Source organism: Taeniopygia guttata, chromosome 3 (assembly GCF_048771995.1).
Source record: "Taeniopygia guttata chromosome 3, bTaeGut7.mat, whole genome shotgun sequence".
Lineage (NCBI taxonomy): Eukaryota > Metazoa > Chordata > Aves > Passeriformes > Estrildidae > Taeniopygia > Taeniopygia guttata.
Genome location: NC_133027.1, coordinates 3,938,213 through 3,964,248, shown reverse-complemented (window position 1 = coordinate 3,964,248; position 26,036 = coordinate 3,938,213). Strand labels below are relative to the sequence as shown.

The 26,036-nt window shown below is 52.9% G+C and overlaps 1 protein-coding gene across 1 annotated transcript; it reads right to left on the bottom strand.

Moving 5' to 3' along the window:
* Nucleotides 1-680: 680 nt before the first annotated feature.
* TRAM2 (translocation associated membrane protein 2) lies at nucleotides 681-20,875 on the bottom strand. Its single transcript, XM_030269897.4, has 11 exons — nucleotides 20,636-20,875; nucleotides 13,385-13,448; nucleotides 11,094-11,203; nucleotides 10,765-10,881; nucleotides 9,151-9,209; nucleotides 8,517-8,601; nucleotides 8,352-8,422; nucleotides 7,105-7,209; nucleotides 6,820-6,978; nucleotides 5,670-5,839; nucleotides 681-5,048 (listed from the first exon to the last, which is right to left on the bottom strand). The coding sequence occupies exons 1-11, from the start codon at nucleotides 20,753-20,755 to the stop codon at nucleotides 4,975-4,977; spliced, it is 1,134 nt and encodes a 377-aa protein (XP_030125757.4). The 5' UTR covers nucleotides 20,756-20,875; the 3' UTR covers nucleotides 681-4,974.
* Between the last annotated feature and the right edge of the window lie 5,161 nt (nucleotides 20,876-26,036).

The following is a 26,036-nucleotide window of genomic DNA, read 5'->3' as shown; positions in this document are numbered from 1 at the left end:
CTATGTACAGCTCACTCCTGTCTCCCCTTGTTTGGAAAGGTCACTGCTCTTCCCTTCTGGGCCTGTTGTGTGCTGCTGCTCACCCTGACTAAGGATCATTCCAGGAATCTCTGGTCCACCTCAGATTTCAAGAGACCAAAAACTTACAGATGAAATTACTTGAGCTGTAGAAAGTCAGAAACTATTTTCTGCATAGAAAACGTAACCTAACCCTCAGCCAAGTGATGTCGTGTGCCTGGGGCCAGCTGCACAAAATATACAATATAGCTCACCAAAAATATGCGCCTAAACCACATCAGATAAATCATCTCCTACAAATACCCTTATCCTCCACTCCCTCTGATGAAAGCAGCCATGAATAATGAACTCTGGAGCAGCTGCCCTTGCTGTGGACGTGGGAAATGTGGGAAGATGAACCCCAGCTGCAAGGGCTTGGGGTGACAGGATAAGGGGTAATGGCTTTAAACTGAAAGATTTAGATTGGATAGTGGGGAAAAAATGCTTCCCTTTGAGGGTGGTGAGGCTCTCGCACAGGGTGCCCAGAGAAGCTGTGGCTGCCCCTGAATCCCTGGAAGTTTTCAAGGCCAGACTGGATGGGGCTTGGAGCAACCTGGGATAGTGGATGGTGTCCATGCCACATGTACAGCTCAGCAATAATAAAGCATCAGTGGAAACAGCACTGGAAGAATCTATGCCTTTTATTTATTTATTTCAGAAAAATACTTCTGCTGAGTTTATCACAAAAGTCATTGAAACAATGAACAACAACAACAAACAAAATCCGTACAAAAACTGAAGTGACAGGAAGAATGAACAAAGGGGATAAAATACCAGAGACTGTTAATTCCCCCCCACCCCCCTCCAAAATCAGGGAATTTGCACTAAAGCATCAATATGGAAGAACAAAACTTTTCCTCGAGTTCCTCTGCTGAAGTTTGATCAGTCGAGCTCAACATTTTCGAGGAAAAACTACACACCTCTGCCTGGCTTTTCCAACAGCCATTCTTCCCAGAAAACCCCCAGGGAGGTGGAACATACCTCACTGCTGGGCATAAAACCTACTAAACCAACCTTTCACCCCCATGAAGTTTCCTGGAAGGCTGTAAAGCGAACCCCATCATCTCCACCCGCTGCTGACACAACCTGGGGTCCATCTACCAAAGGCAAGAGCCCGAGGCTGCTGTAACCCCCAGGCACTGCAGCAAAGGCTCCAAGCTCCCAGTCACCTGGAGGCAAGGAAGAGACATCCCAGAGTGACCACGCTTCCCTCCAACCAGGAACCCTACCAAAAATACCTTTTAAAACATTGAGTCGAGAGTAAGGGGACCTACAGGGGAACTGGAACTTGGCTACTACTAACCCAAACATGATGAGTAACAAGAAAGAATCCTAATTAACAACAACAACAACATAAACGCAACCGTAATGCCCCATAATATAAGAGTCACTCAAAAACTGCATGTGAAATGCTACATCTGTTTTTCCTCCACCCCTTTCTCTTCCCAAGCCCATTCTCCAGCTACCTAAGACCAGAAAATAGAACTAGTGCTGGTATTTCACAGCTCTTCTAGGCTAGGACAGGAAAACACCACACTTCACCCCAAAAACCACAGGCTTCTCAATTCCTGACCTCCTTAGGTTGGATAATCACGGACTACTAAAGCAGCCTCAAGCCCATGGGAAGGGTGCAAGGAATCATGTCCCACTGGAAGTGTTGGATAATCTCCATCACCTTCTGCACTGTGGTGGACAAGAACTCCTGTTCGGGGCTGGATCTTGGTGTTGGTTTAAAGATCGGACTTTGATGAGTTTGGAGGCATTTTCCAACCTCAGCCAACAATTCCATGATGTTTTCTGCAGATGACACAGATGGGGCATGAGAAGAGCATCCACTAAAGGGAAGTGAGCTCACGGCATTTCATAGGTGGAGAGGCCAAGGGCAGACTGACCACTAAGGGCTTGATATGAAAATGCTCCAAGAAAAAGCTCTTTGGGCTGAAAGGAAGGCTGGATCTGCTGAGAAATGACATGGACACAGGAGCAGTTACTGCAGGCTTGCAGCCCAGGGATTGTGCTTGCACTACAACACAGAGATAGGAGCAGCCCATGGCAGCCCCTCTGATGGAGAGGGGATTGCAAACCTCCAGGATGACAGTGGATATCGCCTCACAACAAAGGCTCAGCTCAAAAAAAACCAACCTGCCAGGCTGGGGTCCAACAGAAGGATGGGGATTTCTGAGGACTAAATATAAAGGAGGGCTAAAAAATAAAGCCCCATCATCTACAGGTTTAAAAAAACAAAATTATAAAAAGAACATATGGAAATGCTTCAAAAACAAATGTCCCTTTTCCTGGTAGCGCTATCAAAAAGGAAACAGAAAACACGTAAATGTAGCATATGTTGTACATACGTAATAACAAAGGAGGGTGTTCAGCTACTGCTATAGTGCACAGAGAGGCTACAACATAAGGCACTTGGGATACAAGGCAGCTACTGTAGGAAGAGATGGGCTTGTGCAAGTGGAAAAGCTGCCTGAAGCCAAGCAGGCAGGAGGAGGAATCATTCAGCAGCCGTGTTTTTGGGGGTCACCTGCTAACAGAGTCAAGCAGCTCGGCTGCTGCGAGGCACCGGCACTGCAGAAAGGCCTGGCTGAGGCTCTGGGGAGGTGCCAGCCAGCAGTTGCTCCTGGAGGACACTGGCAATGGGGATGGGAAGAGGCAGGAGAAATGAAAAACCTCTCACACTAGACCTTTTCCATGTCTTCCCCAACATAAAGCTCTTTTCCCCCAATCACGCTGCACCAAGGGTCCTGTTGCTGCCTCTGAGCCAAAAAGTGCCTTATCCTCCCAGCACAGGCTACAAGGAGAAATGGCAAAGTACCACCAGGGGCTCTGCTCCAGCCTCCTTCCCCAGCTCCCCTGAAAACGGGGAAACCTCTCTCCTGACAATATCTCTCACTCGACATTCAAATGTGGTGAGAACTGAGGAACAGGTGGAATTTCACCAACTGTCCTCATGTCCCTGCATGTTTTCTCCCTCCAGTGCCTCCTCAACAAGAAGAGGGGAAAGGATAAAAAACACCCAGATAAACAGGGAAAACCCAACTCAGCACAAAGAGGGGCAGAAAATCAACTGTCAGCCATTCCTCAAAACACGAGTGGTGCAAAGCACAACAGCACCGGCCTCAAGCTGGAATTGCACTCAGAGAGAGCCCCAAGGGTTGAGCCAGGGGCACGCCAAGGATCAATCCTGGACTGCACAAGAACAGCACCCCAGCTCTGTGTTCCCCTCCTCACCCAGCCAAGGGGACACACCACGAGTCCTCTGTTCCTGTCACGGCAAAGCAGAACTAAAGCTCGGGCTGACTTCACTGCACAGGAGGCACCAACAGCAAAGCCCAGCTCAGGAACCGCCCCAGAGGACAGCGTGGGGACAGAGGTGCCACTGCTCCTCACCTAGCCTGGCGTGGCACCTCAAAAAGAAGCCCAGTGAGATGGCACTGATCCACAAAACCCCAAGCAGATGCTGCTCCCAGCAGAGTCAGTGAGGGATCAGGCTGGTGGGATCTGGCTTTCCACAAAACCTCTTGCCAGCACGTGGAGGTGGCAGCGGGCAGGAGCAAGAGGGGAAAGTGGTCTGCAGCAACAGATGGCCTCTGAGGTAGATTTGAGACAACTCCATCTGCTAACAGCTACGTGTCACAAGCCAGGCTTTTCCTAAAATGCAAGCTGCTCCTTGCAGCCCCAGCCTCCTTCACCTTCCTTCCCTGTCATCTCATTCACAGCTCAGAAAGGGATGAAGGGGCTAGGATTTTTGGAAGAAACCCTGGGTTTGATAGCACCTTGAGTGGATACAAGCACTGTATCCTTTGGAAACAAAGAGTGAAGCTGGTGGCTGCCGATGGCATGGCTGGACTGGCACGGAAGGGACAAGGAAGGCTGAGGTGACAGCACGAGGGGCACAGTCCCACTGATGCAAAAACCCTTTGCAGCAACCCATTTGTCACCTGAATGTGGTCACGAGCAACAAGAACACCAGGTCCATGAGGCACAGACAAGCTGGAAAAGGGCTGGGCTGACAAGAGCCAGGCCAGCGCTCGGAGCAGGGCAGGCCTCAAGGATTCGTGTGGAACTGAGGATGCTCCTGCCCCATAACAAAACACTGAGAGCTGCAAAGCCCTGGGCCCAGCTCTTGGGGCTAGGAGGTCCAGAACTACCATGGGGCAGTCAAGAGAAACCCAGCTAGGGCAAGCAGAGGCTGGGAGGTGGACCTTCCATATGAAGAGGGAAGTTCTCTCCCTTCTCTGCTGCTCAGCTCTCAAAAATTCTCCAGAACAGGGTTCAGAAGACCTCAGCTAACCAGAGGTCCACCAGGAGACAAGACAGGGTTGAGCTTCCTCCATCAGACCCTGGTCTCTCTTTGCAGCATCCCCATCCTGCTGAGTGCTGGCCAGTTGTGCCCCATCTCAACTGGGAGCACCCCTGGGCCTTAGATCTCCCAGCCCCAGCACATTCCCCCAGGAATCTGATCCCATAACACACATTTGGTGCCTTCAAGCTGTCGTGGCCCTGTCCCAGGGGTTCAGGGAAGCACCATGAAGAGAGGGGAGGAACATGCTGTAGGAGAAAAAAGGATTGTTTGGAACCATCTATGATACACTTGTAACCATTAACCAAAATAACCAAACACTAAAATAGAAAAGGGGAAAAAAAATTGCACGCTGGTTTACGATCAGAGGAAGGCAAAACCAGGAGGGCTGGAGAAGGCTCCTATGAGGGGGATGGGAAAGGGGAATGAGGCCTTTTTGGTTTTATTGCAAACGGTTCACGAGAGCAAGGAAGGAAGGGAGGAGAGCGAGAGACACCTTGGGAAGATGATTCCGAGCCTTTCAAGACGCCGCTCGTGAGGAGCAGGAGGAGGGGCTGCTCAGTCCTGGTATCTCGCCCTCCTCCCCTGGAGACAACCCTTGGCTTCTACGGAGACTTGAGCTTCTTGGTGCGAGGTGAGGTTCCGTTCTCTGCTTTCACCACTCCGTTTTCATGGTAACCTGGGGATGGCAACAAAGGGACACGGAGCTGGTGAGGGGTCTGGAGCATAATCTGAGGGAGCTGGGGGTGTTTAACCTGGAGTAAAAGAAGCTTGGGAGGGACCTTCTGACTTGCCACAATTCCATGACAGGAGAGTGCAGCCAGGTGAGACTTTGCTCCCAGGGAACAAGGGACAGGAAAAGATGAAATAGCTTCAAGCTGCTACAAGAGAGGTTCAGGTTGGACATTAGCAGGAATTTCCTCACAGAAAGGGTGATTAAACATTAGAATGGGCTGCTCAGAGAGGTTTGGAGTCACCATCCCTAGAGGTGTGCAAGGAATGACTTAACATGGCACTCAGCACTGTAGTCTGCTTGACACCGTGGTGATTGGTCAAAGGTTGGACTCCATGATCTCAGAGGTCTTTTCCAACCTAAACCACTCTGTGATTCTATGGAGAAAGAAACTTTGTCCCTTGCACAAGCCAAACCCTTTATTCTCTCAGGACTGTCCCACGGACATGGGGAAACCCCCATGGCATCAGGACGCTGGTGGAGACACCCTGCCCAGGCAGCAGCCTGCTGGGGGGATGCTGAACCCCAGCACTGACACCTCCACAGTGCCACCCTTCCAGCACTCACCCGAGTCCCTCTTGAGCAGCTTGGTTTGCTGCTTGGTGCTGGCGGCGGCGGCGGCTCGCTTCCGACTGCTCTGCTCGTTCCAGTACTCCCTCCAGCGCCGCAGCTGGAAGTGGATGAAGCGCCACATCACCGAGGCCTGGAAGAGGCACACCAACAGCAGCACACTCATTCTGCCAGGGGCGGAGAAGAGGCAGGCTGAGAACACAGCAGCAAGGCCACCCCCAGCCCGGCCTTCCCCCCACACTGGGGCTGTGGCCGAGGTCCCCCACGTGGCAGACGCCGTCCCTCCAGCCACCATCTCTCCTTTCTGCCACCCCTCAGCCCAGAGCAGCCACCTTCCTTTCCCTCCACATCATAAGGATCTCAGGTTTTGATTCACTGATTCTTTCAACTTTAGGGCAGGAATTGATCAACAGGATCATCTCAACCAGCACTGCCCAAAACACAGTGTGGCACAGTCAAGATACGATGTCCCCGGATGATCTAAAAGGTGGAAGGGAGGTAAGAAAGACCCTCAAATCCTCAGGTGTGCCAGCAGTCCTTGGGCTTCAAAAAGCTTGAGAATGACCATGCCTGGCAAATTCTGAGCTGCACCCACAGCTGCTGCAAGGATGAGAAAGGCTCCCAGACTTGACAGACTGCAAGGCACAAGGAGCCCATTCCACCCTCTGCCTCCCACATCAACGGGCACCACAAAACATGGCCAAACAGAAGGGAAAATGCCTTTTCCTTGACCACATCCATGTAAATGCACTTACAGGTATAACAGGGAAAGCCTACTAGCATTTCTCCAAGATAGGCTTGCACTTTGTAACTTCAATTGATTAACACTTTATTTCCTGACTTTTCGCCTCCATTTTGGCTCTGTGTAGCCTTTAAACCCCTCCTCACTTCCTTCACACCCCCTTCAGCTCACTAACACCTTCCCTAAATGGAATCAGGATCAGCTCGTCACTGTCTGGATCCCATTTGGATGGAACGTGGAGCAATCTGGTCCAGTGATGATCTCCATGTCCAAGGCAAGGGTTGGAACAAGATGATCTTTAAGTTCCCTTCCAACCCAAACCATTCTGGGATTCCATGACTTCCAAACTCAGAAAAACCCATGCTGGAATAACACAGCCAAAGAAGACACAGGAGACATTCCTACCTGAAGAGAATATTGTTGAAGAGGAAGCTGAAGAAGTTCCCTCTCTCGGGGTCCAGGGCCTGGCTCTCCACGCGCGGCAGCCCGAAGCCGATGACCAGGATGTACAAGGTGAGGGTGAAGAGCCTGGTGACCACGAACACCACGGCCCACACGTTAAACCTGCAGGAGGGCAAGCAGAGGTGTGGGCAGGAGCAGCCCCAGTGCTGACCCAGGAGGGGAGAGCAAGGTCCAGCCTCTCCTGGGCTCCACAGGAGGACGGGAGCCACAGGCAGCTCCCCTGCTTACAGCTTCTCGTTGTTCTCGTCCGTGAAATAAACCAGTCGTGCCATGTGGAAGAAGAACTCAGCCAAGTACTGCAACAGCAAGAGGATCAGCCCCAAGCGAGTTAAGCTGGTAAGGAAAAACAAAAAAAAGCATCACTGGGCTGGTCAACCTTCAACCTTCATCCTTCAAACCCAGCTGCAGCCTCGGCCCTGCTGTTCATGAGCTGCAGCGCCAGCCCAAAGCCAGATCTCTGTGCAGTAGTAGGGGTAGGACTGCAATAAGGGAAATCCCTGTCTATAAACCCTCAGCACAGTCCAAAACACTACCAGAGCTGGGATATATCCAACACAAAACCCTATGGCTGGCAAGGCTGCTCTGCTTTTTATCAGAGAATGGTTTGGGTGGGAAGGGACCTTAAAGATCACTCCAATCCCCTGCCCTGGACATCTTCCACTGTCCCATATTGCTCCAATCCAACCTTGCTCCAATCTTCCACCGTCCCAGGCTGCCCATCCAACCTTGATAGTAAAAGGTGTATAAAATCATGGGAACTCAGGGAGCTGAGCTTGGTAGGATCTGGGAAAATGTTACGGGTAGGCCCTGGGAAAATGTTAGACCTTGTCTTTGTTAGATCATGTGAAACTGCGCTGCACCTGTGTAATTATTATATGATAAATGATATGATTGTTAGATGTAATGCTTGCTTAGTAATTAGATATAATTATTGTTTGATTGTAACAAGAATCATGAGAACTGTGTTCAGGGGGTTTGGGGGGAATCACAAGAAATCCATGCTTGGATGGAATCAATGTATACAATAGAACAATACAAGTTTAATAATTAATATGTAGTTATATAATGACAGACTATAAAACATGTTCAGCTTGAAATCATGTTGGGGTCAGATTTGGGTCTGAAACCCCTGAATTCCAGAGCTCTTCAACTAAAAGCACCTGCATATAATCATATGCCGTGATTATGTCTTCCTGAATGCAAACAACCTGGCCTTGAACACTTCCAGGGATGGGAAACCCTCTGAACAACCTGTGCCAAATGCCTCACCACCCTCACAGGCAAGAATTTCTTCTCAATATCCAAATCTCTTCTAGCTTAAAACCATCCCTCTTGTCCTATATGCCTGCCTATGTAAAAACTCACTCTCCACTGAAACAACCTGATTTATTCCTTCTAAGCCTCTCACCCCACTGAGGTGAGCCCCAGGGCAGAGGCAGCTGCCCAGCCCCATCCCTGGTGTGGAGCTGACTCACTTGAGCAGGTAGGCGCCGGCGATGTGCAGCAGGTAGAGCGCGATGCAGCGCAGCTGCCGGGGGATCTCCTCCTGCCAGGGGCACAAAAACCAAATCAACCTCTCAGCCCTCTCCACCCACCCTCTCCCAGAGCTCCCTCTCCCAAAACCTCCCCCTGGCTCTCACCTTGCGGACTTTCTGGAAGTAGAGCTCAGGCAGGGCGTGCAGCCAGTACGCCAGCTGGCACAGGTAGAAAAACTTCACCTGGTACCTGAAATGTGGGGAGGAGCCACGTGAGCCAGCCCAGGCCATGGCAGGACACCAGGAGCCCAAGTGCCCGGGCAGCATTGGGCAATCCCTCCACTGTTTTGGAGCCATGGGATTTAGGAGAAATCATTTCAGGGCTGAAATTATTTGTTGAGCCAAGAGAGCCACACATGGAGTTTATCCAGATGTTTGTGCTGTGGTCTCTGTGCTTTCTGCAAACGTCACTTTTGTAAAAAACCAAGAAGGAAGAGTCATCCCCCACTACATTTGCACCGTGAAAAATGAACAGCAAAGAGACTTTCCCAAGGTGATGCAGAAAACAGTTAGGATGAGTAACGAAGCCCACAGGGCCTTCCTCATGAAACCCTCTGAAACACCCCTCCCCAGGCTCACAAATGAGATATCCCCACTCCTCATGGTCTCAGTGCAGCATCCTTGCTGCAGGGTGCATGCAGAGGGTGCTGTGCTGTCAGCACCCCACTCCCAGCAGGCAAAACCATGGAGAGGAAGGAAGTGGCAAGCCCCAGAACAAAATGCCCTCGCAAGTGCTTACGGCAGATAAACATGCGGGTAGTTTTCCCACAGACTCCGGGGGTTTGAAATGTATCCTTCCTGAAAAGGAGAAGAGAGGCAAGGCTTCAGCAAAACAAAACAGGTTATGAGAGGCTGGGCTGATGGTACAGTGAAACAAGGAACTGGGGAAGACACCCGAGCCTCGTCACAGCCTGCAGGAGCAAACCATGTTCCATGCGAGGGCCAAGGCTGAGCTCTGCATCTGTGGGTCTCTAGCACCCCTCCAAAATTTCACCAGGCCCCTTATTTGGGGGCTGAAGGCTGTTAGCTTAGTTGCACAGAGGGACCCAAATTCAGAAGAGCTTATTTTGGGGTTTGGAATGCTCTGGAGGTGAAGCACGGCTCAGGTAGCCATGTGCATGGTCTCAGAGGCTTCTTCCCCACTGGCATTTCCAACCCCAGCAGCACTTCAGCAACAAGAAATGCTTCTGAATAGAAAGAGGAACAGAAAACACCAACAAAAAAAAAAAAAAAAAGGATATGAATTGGGATAGTTTCATTTTCCACCTCTTGCCTTACAGGATGGGACTCCCTTCTCACTCCTGCCCCATGGATGCTGCTGTAGGCTTTGCAAGGAGATGCTGGCAAGGGAAATTTGTCCTGCCCAGTCACCATCATCCATTCCCTGTCTGTCCCAAGACCCGTTTGTTCAGCTAGGGAAGGCCAGGGAAGCACAAGAGTGACCTGCTCTGCACATGTTGGGTGTTTGGGGAGCATTACACAGCAATGTGGGGTGTACAGGAGGCTCCAGCCCCACAGCTGCTGACGGATGTGTCTGGCACTGGGCAAGGGGAGCCCAAAACCAGCAGCATCAACTGTTTTGCCAAAGTTTCCTTCCTTGGAGACCAATGCCAGCAGATCTCTAGAAATGCTGGTCTTGAAGGGAAAAGTAGTTCTCTAAAAAGGGCTGGCAGGACCCTCTGAGCAGTGGGGAGGGAACCTGTCCCCAAGGATCCATCCCCAGAGCCACTGCAGACCACAGCTGGACCCCAATGGCTGCAGGTAGCAAAGCATCATCACTTCATCCTGCCAAAACAGTCAGATCTCTCCCACAGCACCTGCTCTCCCCTCCCCCTTCCTTCCCAAAATGACAGTTTTCCCTCTGAAATCTTCGGGTTGACACATCCTCAAGAAACAGCAAGGTTTCCCTGTTTTCAAAGATTCCCTCACCATCAGCTTGCCAAGGAAGGAAGGACAAAGAGGGATCCCAAAATTCCGCCCCATGACCCCTCAAAAGGGCACCCAGAAACCTCAAGGCACTGAATGTACATAAGGAGAAAAATAAGCTGAGAAAGGCATCAGATCCTGGAGCAGAGGATGGAGATGATGGGGGCAGGCAGGATTTCTGTGGCTCAGCTCCAAAAATATTTCACAGCCCATTTACCTGTGCTTTGTAAAATACAGGAGAAGGATCTCCCAAAACTGCCCTCAGACAGTGGCTGGAAAGATCCACCACAGCTGAAAACAACACTGACTGCAATGTGCCTGCTTTGGCCCAGAAGCTGGCTGGGGATTCTGCTGCCAGTGGGATTTTGTGCTCCAGAACCCACAGTTCCCCCTGGAAAGCCAAATGCCAGCCAGCCCCGTGCCTTACCGTCACCACGACGTACAAGCACCAGATGACAGAGGTGAGGTGGAAGGCAACCAGCTGCCCTGACTCATTGAACTTGCTGTGTTTGACCTTGGAGAGATGCAGACGCCTGTTGATTTTCTGGGAAAGAGCAGAGGGAGAGACAAACAAGAAAACATGAGCCACCATCAACTCTCTCTCCTCCTCCTCCTCAATCCCTAGCAGCCTCCAGAGATGAAAGCTCACTCATCATCACCTCATCCCCCAGACCACCCCCAGAACAGCATTTAACTGCAGAGCCCCCCGTGGAATTTGAGGTATTTTGAGGACACAAGACAGGGAATGGCGCTCACGTCCAGGGCGTATTCCTGCACCACTGCGTGGAGGATGATGGCGATGAAGATGTAGAAGAGGATGGTGACCAGATCCTTCAGCCCGTAGTGATACTGGACCAGCTCCCCATCTGCAAAGGCAAAAAAAAAGCGTGGGTCAGACTCCCATAGCCCAAAGGATTTCCAGGTGAGGGCTTAGTGGGGAGCAGCTTGGATGGGGACACCAGAGAGGTCATGACTATGCCAGTGGTAGGGAAAAAGGGGTCTCTTCAGGGATAGCTCATGGCAGACGTGGGTGGTTTCCCTCTTACAGGTACACACCTCAAAGGAGGGGACACTGAGGGCACTAAAAGCTTCCCCTTGCCACTGGGGACAGCCTGGCTGTGGAGATGGGGATTTATCACCTGCAGGGATGAAGACACGGGAAGCTGAAGCAAGTGACAGGATCAGGGATTCCCCACTAGAAACATCAGCGCTTAGGATAGGATTTCAACTCCCTCAGTTATGATTTAACACTTCCTTAGGATCTCCCACTCCTCCCTGAAAACTGCTGGAGCAGCATTCAGCTGCCTAAATGCAGGTGCCTTCTGCTAGTCAGAGATCTGAGGCAGCAGCACAGGGCTGGTGGATGACAAATAGGACCCACAAATAGGGAGGCTGTTGCTCTTCTGGAGCAACAGGAGACCCAGCAGCACCCAAAATACCCCAGACATCTGCATTTAGGTGACTATTTTCAGCCCTGAAGCTTATGGGAAGAAGTAGAGTTGGGAAGGCTGCAGGAAGTATCATCACACAAAGCTCAGCCTACTCCTGGCTGCTGCTCTCCTTCACCCTGATCCAGTTTGTCCTCTCCTGATGGGAAGAAACTGCTCTGTCACCAGCCCTGCCTACCCTAAACAAAGCTTCATTCCAGATTTATAAGATTTGAAGGGGATTTATGAACACACCTGGCATGAGGATATGAAAACACCCTATCCTTAGGAGCCCCTGGTGCTGTGCAGACCCAGAGGTAAAAATGGTGCCTGTATCCCAGAGCAAGGTAAAAGACAGAATTGCATGGCCAAAGAAAATAACATCATGTACCTGTGCTCTGCCTTCTCTCTCCAGGGCACCTCAGAAGTTGTAGCAGAAGCTGTGGGGGATGTGGGAAAGCCTTGGAAAAATTTAGATTCCTCCCAAGAAGCTGCTGCACTAAGATCTTTCTCCCCACTAGCTTATGCCCTATATTAATATCCCAATACCTGGTCCTGGGGAGGTGTTTCTGTGCCCCCTGGGACATCTCATGTCAGGAAAGAATAAATCCCTTAAAAAACCAGCAGCAGAAGCTGTCTGGACTATGCCACAGGGGAGAAGGGACCATAATTGAATCTGGAAGCTGGATGACTCCTTCAGCCATAACCAAAGCCTTTAAGGGCAGAGCTTTTATCTTCCGCATGTCTGCCTCACTGCAGCTCCCCTAATCCCAACACCCTGCTCTTTCTTTGCATGATTACTCAAACACTCCCAATTAACTGCAGTTTTCTGCCACCAGGCCAGGCTTTGTGCCCCGGGCATTTGGCTCATCCCGAGCCCAGGCCTTTACCCAAAGCATCTCCTGCTGTCTCCAGGCCAGTGCCCAGATCCCTGCCAGGTCCAGAGGGGCTCTGAGCCAGGAAGGCAGCAACCAGCAGCCATAATAGGAAAAACAGGGGCTGAGCCTCCTGGCTGGGAGCTGGGACACCTCCTCTGGTCCCTTTGGTTCTGCGCTGCACCAGCTCAGAGTCTCCTGGAATTCACTCCCTGTGAATCAGAACCTGCCTGGAGCAGGGATGCTGTGCACCACGTCCATCTCCACACCCTCTTCTCCAGGTGCCATCCCCAAAAACCAGCAGGACAGGGATGACATGCACAGGTCAAAGAGATAAATCCCTCCTGCTCCTCAGGGGGACAAGAAGCTGCTCCAGGCAGGCAATCACACAGCTGGATCCAGCCTGACCAGGCTTGGAGCAGCACCCTCATCCTGCAGGGAGCACAGAGTGGCCTGGCCATGGCAGAAAGAAAAGAGGAAGCCCCCAAACTCCCTGGAAAGCACTTCTTCCCAACCTGGCAGCATGAGGGCTGGCAGACACGACCAGAGTGCTCTGAGCCACTCAAACTTTGCTTCTTCCCAAAGTATCTTATTTTTAACATCTCTGCCAGACTGCATTTGCTGCCAGACAAGACCCTGAGCAGCTGATCAGTAGAGGGTGAGCCCAAGGCAGCTGGAAGTGAGGATTTCGGGCAAACCAGACTCAATGTTCCCTTGGGATTTGTGGAGCAGAGGCATCTCTCACCTGCTGTAGGCACACTAACATTATACTGAGGTAAGATGAACAGGAAGGCAGTCTTGGCTGTGACCTGTCAAAGACACAGAGGGAAGAAGAAGCAAATCAGTTGTTAAATCCATTCTTCTCGACCAGTTTTCCTATCACAATGGGAAAGGCAAATTACCCAGGGAGATGTGCCAGCACCAGCTTCACTTGCAGAAACACAGAACCTCACACTGGTCACCCACAAGGTCCCAGATGCATGGCCAAAAAGGAAAAAAAAGCCTGGGATGAGACATCAGGACATCCAAAACCCAGGGCTGTGCTGCTCACTTTTCATTTATTGAATCATAGAATCAGATCATGGAATATCCTGATTTGGAAGGGACTAAAAAGACCACTGAAATCCCACTCCTGTTCCTGCACAGGACACCCCAAGAATCCCATCCTGTGCCTGAGAGCATTGTCAAAGACCTTCTTGAACTCTGTCATGCCTGGGGCTGTGAGCATTCCCTGGGGAACCTGTTCAGTACGCAGCCACCCTTTGGGGAAAGAACCTTTTCCTAATATTCAACCTAAACCTTTCCTGACACAGCTCCAACCATTCCCTCTGATCCTGTCATTGAGCACCAGAGAGGTGGACATTGACTAAATTTTAATTTAAAGGAATGATCCTCCACAGCAGCAAAGCAGGAGACTTTGTGGGGATGGGGCAGAGCATCCACCCCACAGGACACCCCAAAACTGCACCTCTGAGACCAAAGCCCCCTCAAGCTGGGGCCACAGCAAAATCCAGTGCACAGACATCCAACACCAAACATGCCTTCATGACATCCAACCCCACACTGGCAGTAGGTCACCAGATTTTCCCCTTCCAGTGGCTCCCAACCAACCCTCCAATGCTTCAGAAGCATCCACCCTCAAATACAACCATTCCCAAAAAATCCTGTGCCCGTCAGACACCAACAGAGATCAGCTGCATTTCACACAGACATGGCTGCCACTGCTTCAGAGTGGCAGGATATTAAAATCCCAGCTGGAAATTGCTCCACATCTTGTGGGGGAGAGCAGGGGACTTTGCCAAGAGTTCCCATCCTGCCACCACCGGCATTGAGCAACTGGTGCAGGCAGCCCCGGCTCGGGGACAGCAAACTCCATGGTGAGTTTTCGTGATGTTTGGGGATTTTATTGTTTTTTCCACTGAAAAAAAGGAAAAAAAAAAGAAATCTCACATGTTCTGCTCTGTTTGTAGAGGAGTAGATGCAGAAGATGGAGACGAGACCATGGGCAGAGTTTGGGGTGGGAATGGAAAAAGTGCATCGCCTGGCCTCAAGCTGGCTGAGGGAGACACTTATGGCTCCTACAGACCTTGCTGGCTGGGAAAACCAAGTTGCTTCATCCCAGAACTGTACAGCACATCCAGGACCTGCAGTTTACACCCAAGCCTTGCCACAGGCTGGCACAGGGCATGAAACAGAGGCATGGAGCCAGTGGTGGCTGTGGTGTGGCAGGGTTGGTGGCCGTGTCATGGATGCGCTAAAGGCAGCAGGCACTGATGGATTTACAGCTCCCTGAGCACTTGGCTGACATCCATTGCTGTAAACAGCTGGGAACAAGACATCATCTCCAGGTGAAGCCTCCTACTGCTGGAGAGGACACGGGCCAGAGCTGTGAGTCCAGGAAAATGGCCCCAGAGTATCTCCAGGGTGGGAAGCAATGCCTGGACAGAGCTCAGCTCCAGCACAGTTTCCCCAGATTCTCCTTATCTTCTTCCCCAGAGTGCCTGGTAGGAAGGTTCCTCCATCAAGCAATGCTTTGTCCCATCTCCCCACCTGCCTTTGCTTCCTCTGGGCTGAAGAACCACCAGCAGCTTTGGAGCCACCCCAGTACCCCACACCTTTCCTTACAGAGGGGTAGCAGGTTGCTTCCTAAAGCCTCAGTGAAGTATTTTAACAACCAAAGACAAATGTAAACTCCTAGATGCAGGTATCTGCAAGGCAAAAAACAGGTTTCCTTGGCTTGGGAAACAGGGATGAGCACCAGGGATGGCAAAGCTCTTCAGAGCCTGCCTTGAGCACTTCACAGGCAGCCAGGGAAAGCAGAAGTTTGGAGTGGGAAGAGCAATGTGAGGATTATTCAGAGGCACAAGACTTGCTGTCTGTTTGCTCTGAAACAAAATGCTGGTACAGGAAAGAAAGTGCTGGGAATGGTTCTGCCCTGCAGGGCAGAGAGTAGAGCCACAGCTGCCACTAAACTGCTACTGGAAGGGGCACAATTAATGGAATCACAGAATAATTTAGGTTAGAAAATTCCTCTAAGATCATGGAATCCAACTGTTCCCCCAGCACTGCCAAGCCCACCACAAAACCATGGTCACAGGTGCCACATCTGCACTATTTTTGAACAATTCTAGGGATGGTGATTCCATGACTTCCAGCCTGTTCCAATCTTTGACTGCCTTTTCAGCAAAGAAATTTTTCCTCATATCCAACCTAATCCTTCCTGGCACAACTTTTTAGAGAGTGGGAGAGGGATTTGTCTCCAGGGGACACACAGAGCAGGGACCATGTAGCAAATGCTGTACATTTATTTCTCATCCACTCCCTGACCTGCATTAAGGGCACCTCTATGCAGAGGGAGATGTTCCTCATCCCAGCCTCATCCTGCCTTACATGGGGGATGTGGCACTTGGGGACGTGGCTTAGGGATGGCCTTGGCAGTGCTGGGGGAATGGTTGGACTCGATGACCTTAGAGGGTCTTCCCTAAATTAATGGTTTTATGGTTCTGTATGCCTGAACCAGGTACATTTGGGAAGCAGCTGTCCTGGGAGCTCTACACCACGAAGGAAACACATCCTCAGCAGTGAGTGGCTTTCTGCTGCTAAAAGCCACTAACTAAAGGACCAAAGTGCAGCTGGAGGGTGAAGAGAGAAAACTCCATGTGTCCACCAAGACCTGAGATGCCTGGATCAGCCAGGACAGGCATGAGCCTGTTTCTCATGGCCAGAAATCAAATCAGCACATCCACCTTGCAGCCCTGGGGGGCAGAGCAATAGATAAAGCCAAGCAATCTCAGCACTACCACACATTTACTGTCTACCACCAGGCATTTACTCCCTGATAATGCGGTGATTGGAAAAATCAACATCCCCCTTAGCCTGGAGATTGCTGCCTAATACAGAGCAGCAAAGTTCTCCCCATCCTTTTTTAGATCCAAGAATGGTCTGGGTTGATATGGACCTTAAAGATAATGTTCCAGCCCCCTGCAAAGGGAAGGAACCTTTCATAGACCAGGGTTCTCAGAGCCTCACCCAGCAATTTAGAAGATGCTGTTTTTACCCCTGCCATGAAATGCTCCATATCAAAATCCCAACTCCACTTGTTCAGATGTGCAAGTGGCTTTTAGAAAGGTGCTTAAACACACACATCCAGGCAATTTAGCACCTCTCCCAGAAATTACCCACTGTAACCTTCAAGCATTAATATTTTCAGGCATGAGGAATAATTTTTGAGCATCCTTCCCCAGCATACTCTATAAACTCCTGGAGCAGCTTGGTCAGATTGGTTGTGGACTCCCCATCCCTGGAAGTGTTCAAGACCAGGTTGGACAGGGCTCTGAGCAATCTGGTCTAGTGAAAGTTGTCCTGCCAAAGGCAGAGGGATGGGAAGAGATGAGTTTTAAGGTCCCTTCCAAGTCAAACAATTCCAGGATTCTCTGAAACATGTTTCCCTTCTCCAAAGCCTCATCTCAGTGGGATTTGTGTTCACCACAGCCAGGAACCCCCACGCATGCCACCATCTCCATGGTCCTGCTTGAGTTAAAGCCACTCTGGAGGAAAGAAGCAGCTCCAAACCTCTGGCGGGGGAGGCTGGGGGAGTTTTCTGCAGTCTGAGCCGGGAAAACATTTCCAGGGCTTGAAAAACAACTCAAACTAATTACAGACAAAATGCTGTCCAAAGGCTTTTCTCACAACTTTGGGTTTCTTTTTCCCCTGCTAGCCAGAGTTTATTGAAAGACAAACTTGCTGATCCACAGTATGGATTGACACAGGCCCTATATGTAAACTAAAGCCCAAACTTTGGACCAAAGTCTTTCAAAGTAAACATCTGGCTTTGACAAAAAGCCCTTCCCGAGGGCGGTGCAGCCCCTCTGCCCCCACAGACAAACTCATCCTCCAGCATGACACTATTTCCACTGCCTCACCCTCACTCCTGTTTATTCCCTTTTTAAAAGTAAACCTAAATACTGCACGTTTTTACCTTTTTTCTGCTCTTCCCCAGCACGCAACCCTTACACCCCCCGCATGCCTCAGTTTCCACATCTGGCAAAGACCAGGGGAGGCAGGAATGCATTTTGTTTTCCTCATTAACAATGGAAAGGCCTTAATTTTTAGAGTACTACGGAGGGGACCGGGAAGGGGAAAGTATATTTAGCAGGAAGCCTGGAAATAGCAGCTCATTCCTCAGCCGCCTTCTCCTGACTGTCACAACTCTGAGTTTGGGAGCCCGTGACTCACATCCCACGATCTGCACAGGGGGAAAGCCCAGCAAGGACATGGAACCACTTCTAAAACAATGGTTTATAGCTTTATTTCATCACCCCAGGCACAAGACTGAGCCTCAGCTTCCCCACATTAGAGATTACAATAGCAGCCCCCATCTAATACAGAAACTTCTCCAAAATCAGCAAAGTCTTCCCCAAACCTGACCAGACACCACTCACAGAAGCCACCCTTGATGGGACACAGGTTAAACCCAGCCTGGCTTTTGCTTCATTTTTCTGCAAAGCAGGGTGGAAAAAGATATGCAAAGTAATTTCTGCATGAGGATGGGAAGCACCTGTTTCGCACTTCTATACAGACTCACTAAAAATAGTTTTTTAAAAATAAAAAAGGGGAGGTTTTTCTTTCTGGGCTCCAACAGCCACATACAAGTGGCAAAATCCCTCTCTGGCACCAGGCAGCTGCACAACCAAGTGTGTTTTCACAGCCTGAAGGCTTAGGGCTGGCTGGGAAATAAAAACCCTTTGTAGTGCCCAGCTCTTTTTGGGGAAACTCCCTCCAAACCTGGGGCTTCCCTCCCTGAGCAACACCATGATCCCCAAAAACACACACAACACTGGAACACCAACGAGCAGCCTCATGCCACCAAATCCCATCATGACCAGTACCTGCACCCTGCCACAGAGGAATTACCAGCTTGGTGAATCCATGTGGTTGTGCACCCAAAAAGATGCTCAAGGTGTAGCTTATGCTGTGCTTGAGCAGTAGGAGATGTGTGGCAGTCCCCCAGCATCATCCCGAGCAGGGTGCTGGAGCAAGGAAGCAGTCAGCTCCTGAGGGATGCCTGGGAAAAGGTTAAAAATCTTATTTGTGTCTTCCCAAAAAAACCTTCCCTGCAGGAAGCAGCCTATTGTGAGCAGGATTTGGCCTTTTCCGCTGGGCCTGCGCTTGGCTGTGGCCACTGGCACCGGGGAAGGTGGAAGCCTGGCTGCAGGGTGGGAAGCAGGGATGAGAGAAGAAGGAGGGGAAGGGACAATGACAAGTCCTCCTCACCATGGCAAGGGAACAGAGCTGCCACCAAAACTCACCAGAGAGGTGGCATGAACAGGCACGGATGGTCTGGAAGGCTGGACAAGAGCAGAGGCTGATTTCCCCTCCAGGGGAAAAGAAAGCAGAAGGAATAAAGGTAATAATAAAATAAAAGTAAACTGAAATACCCACAAGGACCAAGAGCTGACCCAAACCCCTTACCAAGGGATGATGCTGCCAGCCACAGGGAGCACTAGCAAGGCACGCACTGTCTGCTGGGAGAGTAGCAAACTGCTGCCTTCAGCATCCAAAGGAGATTTAATTAAAATACATTAAAAAACCCCCAAAACACCACAAACCCCTCCCTGCTGCCACTTCCACGGGGAGAGGTTAATCAATTTTCAGAACTGCCCTCACAGCACCATATCAACCAAAAGCACCACAGCAGAAAGCCCAGGTACCACCTCTCCAGGACAGGGCTCCCAACATGCAACAAACCCATCTGCAGGGAGAAACCCTGAGACAGAGATGCAACTTCAGCGGCATTTTCTTTTTAAAGTACAAGTACGAAACTTGCAGCCCAACTTTGCAGCATTTGCATGTGGCTTTGGAATACAGCTGGCCCTCCTGGGTCGGTTTTGAAACTCTTAAATAAATATACATACATGCACAAGGACGTTGAAAAGGGTTCAGATGCTGTAAGAGACTCGTTCATTCAGTGAGTTCGCAGTAAAAAAAAAGGGGGATATTACAGCAAGGGGGTGTCAGCGGGGAGGAATTGAGGAAATGGATTTCCTCCTCCTGCGATTTGCTACCGAAAGAGCTTTTCCTCCCTCGCCAGGCCCCCCGGCCACCCCTTTCCCATCCGGATTTGCTTTGAAACGTGGCACTGGCGAAGGGGAGGGTTCAGCGGGGGAGGCGGGGGGGTCCCGGCCGGCGGTGCCGCTGACCAGGGCCCGGCGGAGCCGAGCGGAGCCGCACGGCGAGGGGAGAGCGGCGGAGAGGGACGGAGCCGGAGCAGCGGGAGCGACAGAGCGGCGATCCCGGCATGGCGGGGGTGGGACAGCGGCCTTGGAGGGGTCTGCGCCACCCCGGCACGGGGAAGGAATCCCGGGGATGCCTTCCCACGGCCCGCAGCACAGCGGCACGGCCGGGAAAGGCCGGGCAGCCGCCGGTGCTCGTCCCACGGCGCGGGGTCAGCGGGCTGCGGAGAAAACACCTGGAAAAGGGCTGCTGTTGAAGGAAAAAAAGCGGAAAAAAACCCCAAAACTTCCCATTTCCAAAAGCTGGGAATATCAGACAAGGCTTGGCTTCTCGCTTGATGCGCCCCGCAGTGCTCGGGACATCCCGGCAGCTGCGGTGGGTTTGGGGCAGGGTTTTGACACCCCCCGTGCTCCCCCTGCCCAGCCAGGGACCCCCGGCAGAGCTGGAGCGGAGCAGAAGGATGTGCCACCCCTAAAGGCAGCAGCAGGCTGGGTCCCCGTGGGAATGTGGGGAACCTCTCCGGCCGTGGGTGAGCGATGGGGAATGAATGGGGCGGCACTCCGACCCCCGGACCGAGGGGCCCGCACCCCACAGCCCCCTCCCCGTACGGGATGGGGGCACCTGGCCGGGGTGGGGACCCTCCCGAGCTGGGACAGCCCCAGGGGGGGACACCCCATGCAAAGCAAGGGGGGTCACCTCGTCCACCGGGTGGGGACGTACGGACAGCCGGTCCCGGCGGGGGGAGATGGCGGGGGCGTCTCACCTCGAACATGAGGGCGATGAGGACGCTGAGCACCAGGCAGAAGCCGATGTCGGCGTGGTTGTGGATGAGGAACTCCTGGCTGAAGAGCGGGTGGCTCTTGGCCCGCCGGCGGAAGGCCATGGCCGGGGCCGAGCCGAGCCCAAACTTCCCCGGGCCCGCGGAACTTCGCGGAGCGCCGCGATGGCCCCGCGCAGGCGCCGCCGCCTGAGCCCTCCCCGCGTCCGCCCGGCTCCGCTCGGCCCCGGCAGCGACCCCGCCCCGGCCCGCGCCGGGAACGGGACCGGCACCGCCCCGGCCCGCGCTGGGAACGGGACCGGCACCGCCCCGGCCCGCGCTGGGAACGGCACCGGCACCGCCCCGGCCCGCTCCGGGAACGGCACCGGCACCGCCCCGGCCCGTGCGGGGAACGGGACCGGCACCGCCCCAGCCCTCACGGGGAACGGGACCGGCACCGCCCCGGCCCGCGCCGGGAACGGCACCGGCACCGCCCCGGCCCGCGCGGGGAACGGGACCGGCACCGCCCCAGCCCTCACGGGGAACGGGACCGGCACCGGCACCGCCCCGGCCCGCGCGGGGAACGGGACCGGCACCGCCCCGGCCCGCGCGGGGAACGGGACCGGCACCGGCACCGCCCCGGCCCGCGCGGGGAACGGGACCGGCACCGCCCCGGCCCGCGCCGGGAACGGGACCGGCACCGCTCCGGCCCACACGGGGAACGGGACCGGCACCGGCACTGCCCCGGCCCGCGCGGGGAACGGGACCGGCACCGCCCCGGCCCGCACGGGGAACGGCACCGGCACCGCCCCGGCCCGCACGGGGAATGGGACCGACACCGCCCCGGCCCGCACGGGGAACGGCACCGGCACCGGCCTGGCCCGCACGGGGAACGGGATCGGGAACGGCACCGGCACCGCCCCGGCCCGCACGGGGAACGGGACCGGACCAGGCATCGCTACCGGCCCGGCCTGCACCAGGAACAGGACCAGACTCAGCGCCGCTCCGACCCACACCGGGACCGGGGCCGGCATCGGCACCGACCAGCACCGGGGCCGGCATCAGGAACCGGCGCCGCCCCGACCCTCATCGCACCGGGACCTGGCCACAGAACCGGACCCGCACCCAGCCACGGATCCGCACCCAAACCAAGACCCAGCACCCGGGTCTGACTGGACCTGGGCACGACACGGACACGGACCCAGTCCCAGTACTGGCACCGGACCTTACCCCAGCCCTGGACATGGCACCGGTACCGGCCCTGCCCGGGACCTGGACCCAGCACGTGATGGAAGGCTCGGATGTGGACCCAGACCGAGAGCCAAGACCTGGCACCGGGTGTGGACACGGACCCTTCCCTGGACCAAGCCCCAGCCCTGGACCTGGATCCAGCCCTGCTCCAGCTCAGCACAGCCCTGGACCTCGCAGTGAACCAGGGCCCAGGACCCAGCCCGGCACCAGACACAGAACCCAGCCCTGGTCACGGCTCCTGCTTGCCCCAAGCACACCCAAGCACTCCACAGCGGGTGGAGGCACACGCTGGTTTTGGCACCCACCTCACATCTGTGCCGTGGTACTGTGCACATCTGGACAGCCACCCACGCTTGAACCCACCCATTGTGTATGTGGGGATGCCCACCTGCATCTGCACCCACCAACTTTCTGTGCAGGCAGCCTCCCACCTCTGCACCCACATCTGCACCCACCTACCCCGCACATCTGGGCTCCCATGCAGCCAGCACCCACTTGTGTCCCAGCACCCATCCCCCTGTGCACACCCTGCAGCCCTGACACCTCGCTCTGCATCCCAACGTGCTGAACCCCAAATCTCCCTCATTAACCAGGAAAGGCCTGAGGCACAGGGTGCCTTCCCTATCCCACCCCCTTCCCAAAACAACACCCCAGCTCAATCTGGGGGTGTAGCAGTGGGGGCAGAGACAATCTGAACAGGTCTCCAGGACAAAACAGTAGAACATTTGCTGTTATTTATTGAAGTCAATCCCTAAAATCCCCCTAAAGCTCCTCAGGGAGCTCCAAGGACATGAGGGGAGTGGGCAGGGCCCTTTGGTGGCTTTGCTTAGGAAAATCAAGGTATAAGCACTGTTTTGGTTTGAAAGATCACCCTTCAAGTAAAACATGGATCCTTTTGCTTCCAGGGTCCTGTTCAGCTCCTCCAGCATCTCTGGATCCCCATGGATCCCTCAGGAATCTGTCTCGTGTCCAGTGAGGATGGATTCACAGGAGGGAGAAAACACTGCTCCAGCACATTTGAGAGAACTGAGGCATCTCAGACCTGGTGTTGAGAGCACAAAGCATTTTCTTCCAGCCAAATCCAGCTAGGGAAACAGAGTCCCTGGTTTCTCATTAAGCACTCAGTCCTATTAGGCAAGTCCTGATTAGCTGGGCTTACCCTCTGTTCCCCCGCTCCGTGGTATTGTTTAGCCTTGGAGCCATGGGCACAGAGCTGCAGCCTGGGCCCTGCCTTTTACAGGAACACTGAAGGCACCAGAAAGGGATTTGCAGCAAACCAAATTTAATTAAAGGGGGAAAAAATATCCCAAGTTTCAGCTTGGAAAAAAACAGACAAATAACAACAGCCCAAGGGCAGATAAGCCTTTTTCTGCAAGGTCCAAGTATTGTGTTTCAATGTTGGAAGTGAAAAGATGTTTTTTCCAGGGAAATCTTTCTTGATGGGGAGGGGTGGGGAGTGGGGTGGTGTTACATCATTTTGGAGCTGGATAGAATGTTTTTCACCCAGTCCAAAACCTGGCACCCATGGACAGTGCTCAGAAATAGGGCTGCTGGAAGGTGAGATCCCAGCAGGGCTGGGGCAGGGCTGCTGTCCCACACTCAAGCTCTGTTGGTACAACTCCATCCTGCTTTATTTTATTTCACTTTGAAAGAGGGACAAGAGTGACAAGCCAAGGGGACAGTGCCAGTGGTCAGGACAGCCACGTTCCCAAGCCCAGGCACATTGTTTAATTTCTTAGGGATGTAGCCTCTGTTCCTGCCTGTTTGCTCCTTTTTCCAGATCACCAGGGTGGCACAGCCAGTTCTTCTGGGGAGCCCTTGGGTCACTCCCTGCATTGTCAAAATTCATGCTTGGTTCCTGCTCCAATGTTGCCCTTAAGAGCTCCTCTCACCTGTGGCACTGAGCTTTCCTGGGCTGGGGCATGACCCTCCACCTCTCTAAAATGATGGAGAGGGTTTCCTTAAGAAACAAAATGGAAAGGAAAAGGTTCACAGGAGGCAAATGAGAAGAAATTTTCTATTCCAGAGCAAAAGCACTGGACAATCTGTCCAAGCGCAGTGGGATGGAGATACCCCCTTACTCCAGCCCAAACATTGCTGATGAGCCCCACCAAAAGCTGGGCAGATCCTGGTCTAGCTCAGGATCATTCCTCATCCAAAAACAGCTTCATGGGAGATGCTGCAGAAGGAGCAGAGGATCTGCCTGGGTCTTCTCAGGCTTTTGGGATATTTGGAAGATAACATCAGCAGTTGCCTGGAGCAGTTGGTCTGTTGCCCCTCTGCCAGCTGCAGTTTTCCATCCTGGGTTTGGACTGGCCCAGGCCTCCATGTTGCTTCACACAGAGCAGTGACCTGGGATTTGTGCACCCCAAGGGTTGATCTGAGGACAGACCAGAGTGTGGAGTGACCAGGTCACCCACCTGGGCACAGCTCCAAGGATACAGCACCAAAATCAGGATTTAGCACCATGGTGGAGACAGCTGGAGCCACTCCTACCAAACCCACAGGGTCCCACTGTGCATCCAGTGTGATCTGGGGTTTATCCCCTTGCACACACACCTTTGAGCAAGAAGGCACCATGACAGATTTACAGGTCAATGACTCTTCTCCTGAAGAGGGCAAGACCCTGACAGTGATTTTCAAACATTCCCTATGGCCCAGTGATGCCTGGGAAGTAAAAGGAGATGCCCACAGCCAGGAGATTCCTCCAGGCACTCGCTGTGCACTCCACCTCCAGTGTTCCAGAGCTCCCCATTTCATTCCCACTGGCTCCCAGTGCAATGCCACAGCAGCATCAGTCCTGCACCTCCCTCTCCTCTCCAGTCATCATCCCTGGAGGGATTCAAAAGCTGTGTGGATGTGGCACATGGGGACATGGGTTAGTGGTGGCCTTGGCAGCGCTGGGGAATGGTTGGACTGGATGAGCTCAGGGCTTTTCCAACCTTAATGATTCCATAACACAGGCACTGGAGGTATATCTGGAGCCCGAGCAGCATCTCCCTCTGGTGGCAAAGGGACAAGGCGTTTTGGGGAGAAACTCCTCCCCAGCGTGATTTTCCCGGTATGGCAGCGCTGGGAAAAATCTGGAGGTTCACCAGGTCATTGGGCCACAGAAGACAGGAAGGGTGGGGAAGGGTGTCTGAAGCTGTGATTTGCTGCTGGAGTCCTCCTACTTCAAACAGGGCTTTAGAATTCACTAAAGAATAGGTTTAGATGGGATATAGGGAAGAGATCCTTCCCTGTAAGGGTGGGCAGGCCCTGGCACAGGGTGCCCAGAGAAGCTGTGGTTGTCCCATCCCTGGAAGTGACCCAGGCCAGGTTGGATGGGGCCTGGAGCAACCTGGATTGGTGGGAAGTGTCCCTGCCCATGGCAGTGGATTAGAATGAGATGATCTTTAAGGTCCCTTTCCACCCAACCCATTCTGGGATTCCCTGATTAAATACAGGTTATTTCTACAGGCAGAGACCTGTGGCTCAGTGCTGGGACTGTACCAGCATGCAGGACTTGGACCCTGGGTGCAACAGGGCTCTCACACAGGCTGGAAGCCTTTAAGGACAGACAATCCATATTATCCCACCTGATTTCACATTGCTCCTAAGGAGAAGGTGAAGAGGAGCACGGCTCACCAGTGACCAACTCTCATCATCAGGGAGCAAAGCCGGGGGAACACAGCCCTCACACAAACACCCTCATCCCTACCCCAGTCCTCGTGCACCCTCTGTCCCCAGATTCCCCCCTTCTCTTTTGCCATTCCTTGATCTATCCAGGATTTCCACAACTGAGGTCAGAAATATCAGCTCACGGTGCACTTCTGCACTGTGGATGTGCTCTGAGAAATCAAAGTCCACGTTTATACCTGACTCCTGTGCACAAAAGTATTCTTTACTTTCTCAAAATTGTCTCTTTCTCTTCTGTGTGAGAGTTCAATGAATGAAACTTTTTCTGAATCTTTTTCTAACACTCAGCCTTAACCTTCCCTCATACATTTTCATGCCATTCCCCTAGATCCTGTTGCCCAGGTCCCTTCTTCACCCTCCCACTGGAAATCCTGACAGACAACTCATCCTGGGACTGCAAGAACCAAGAATGGGAAGAGAGACACCCTCCATATTTATTTTCACCCCCAACATGAGACACAGACACAGCAAAGGCTGA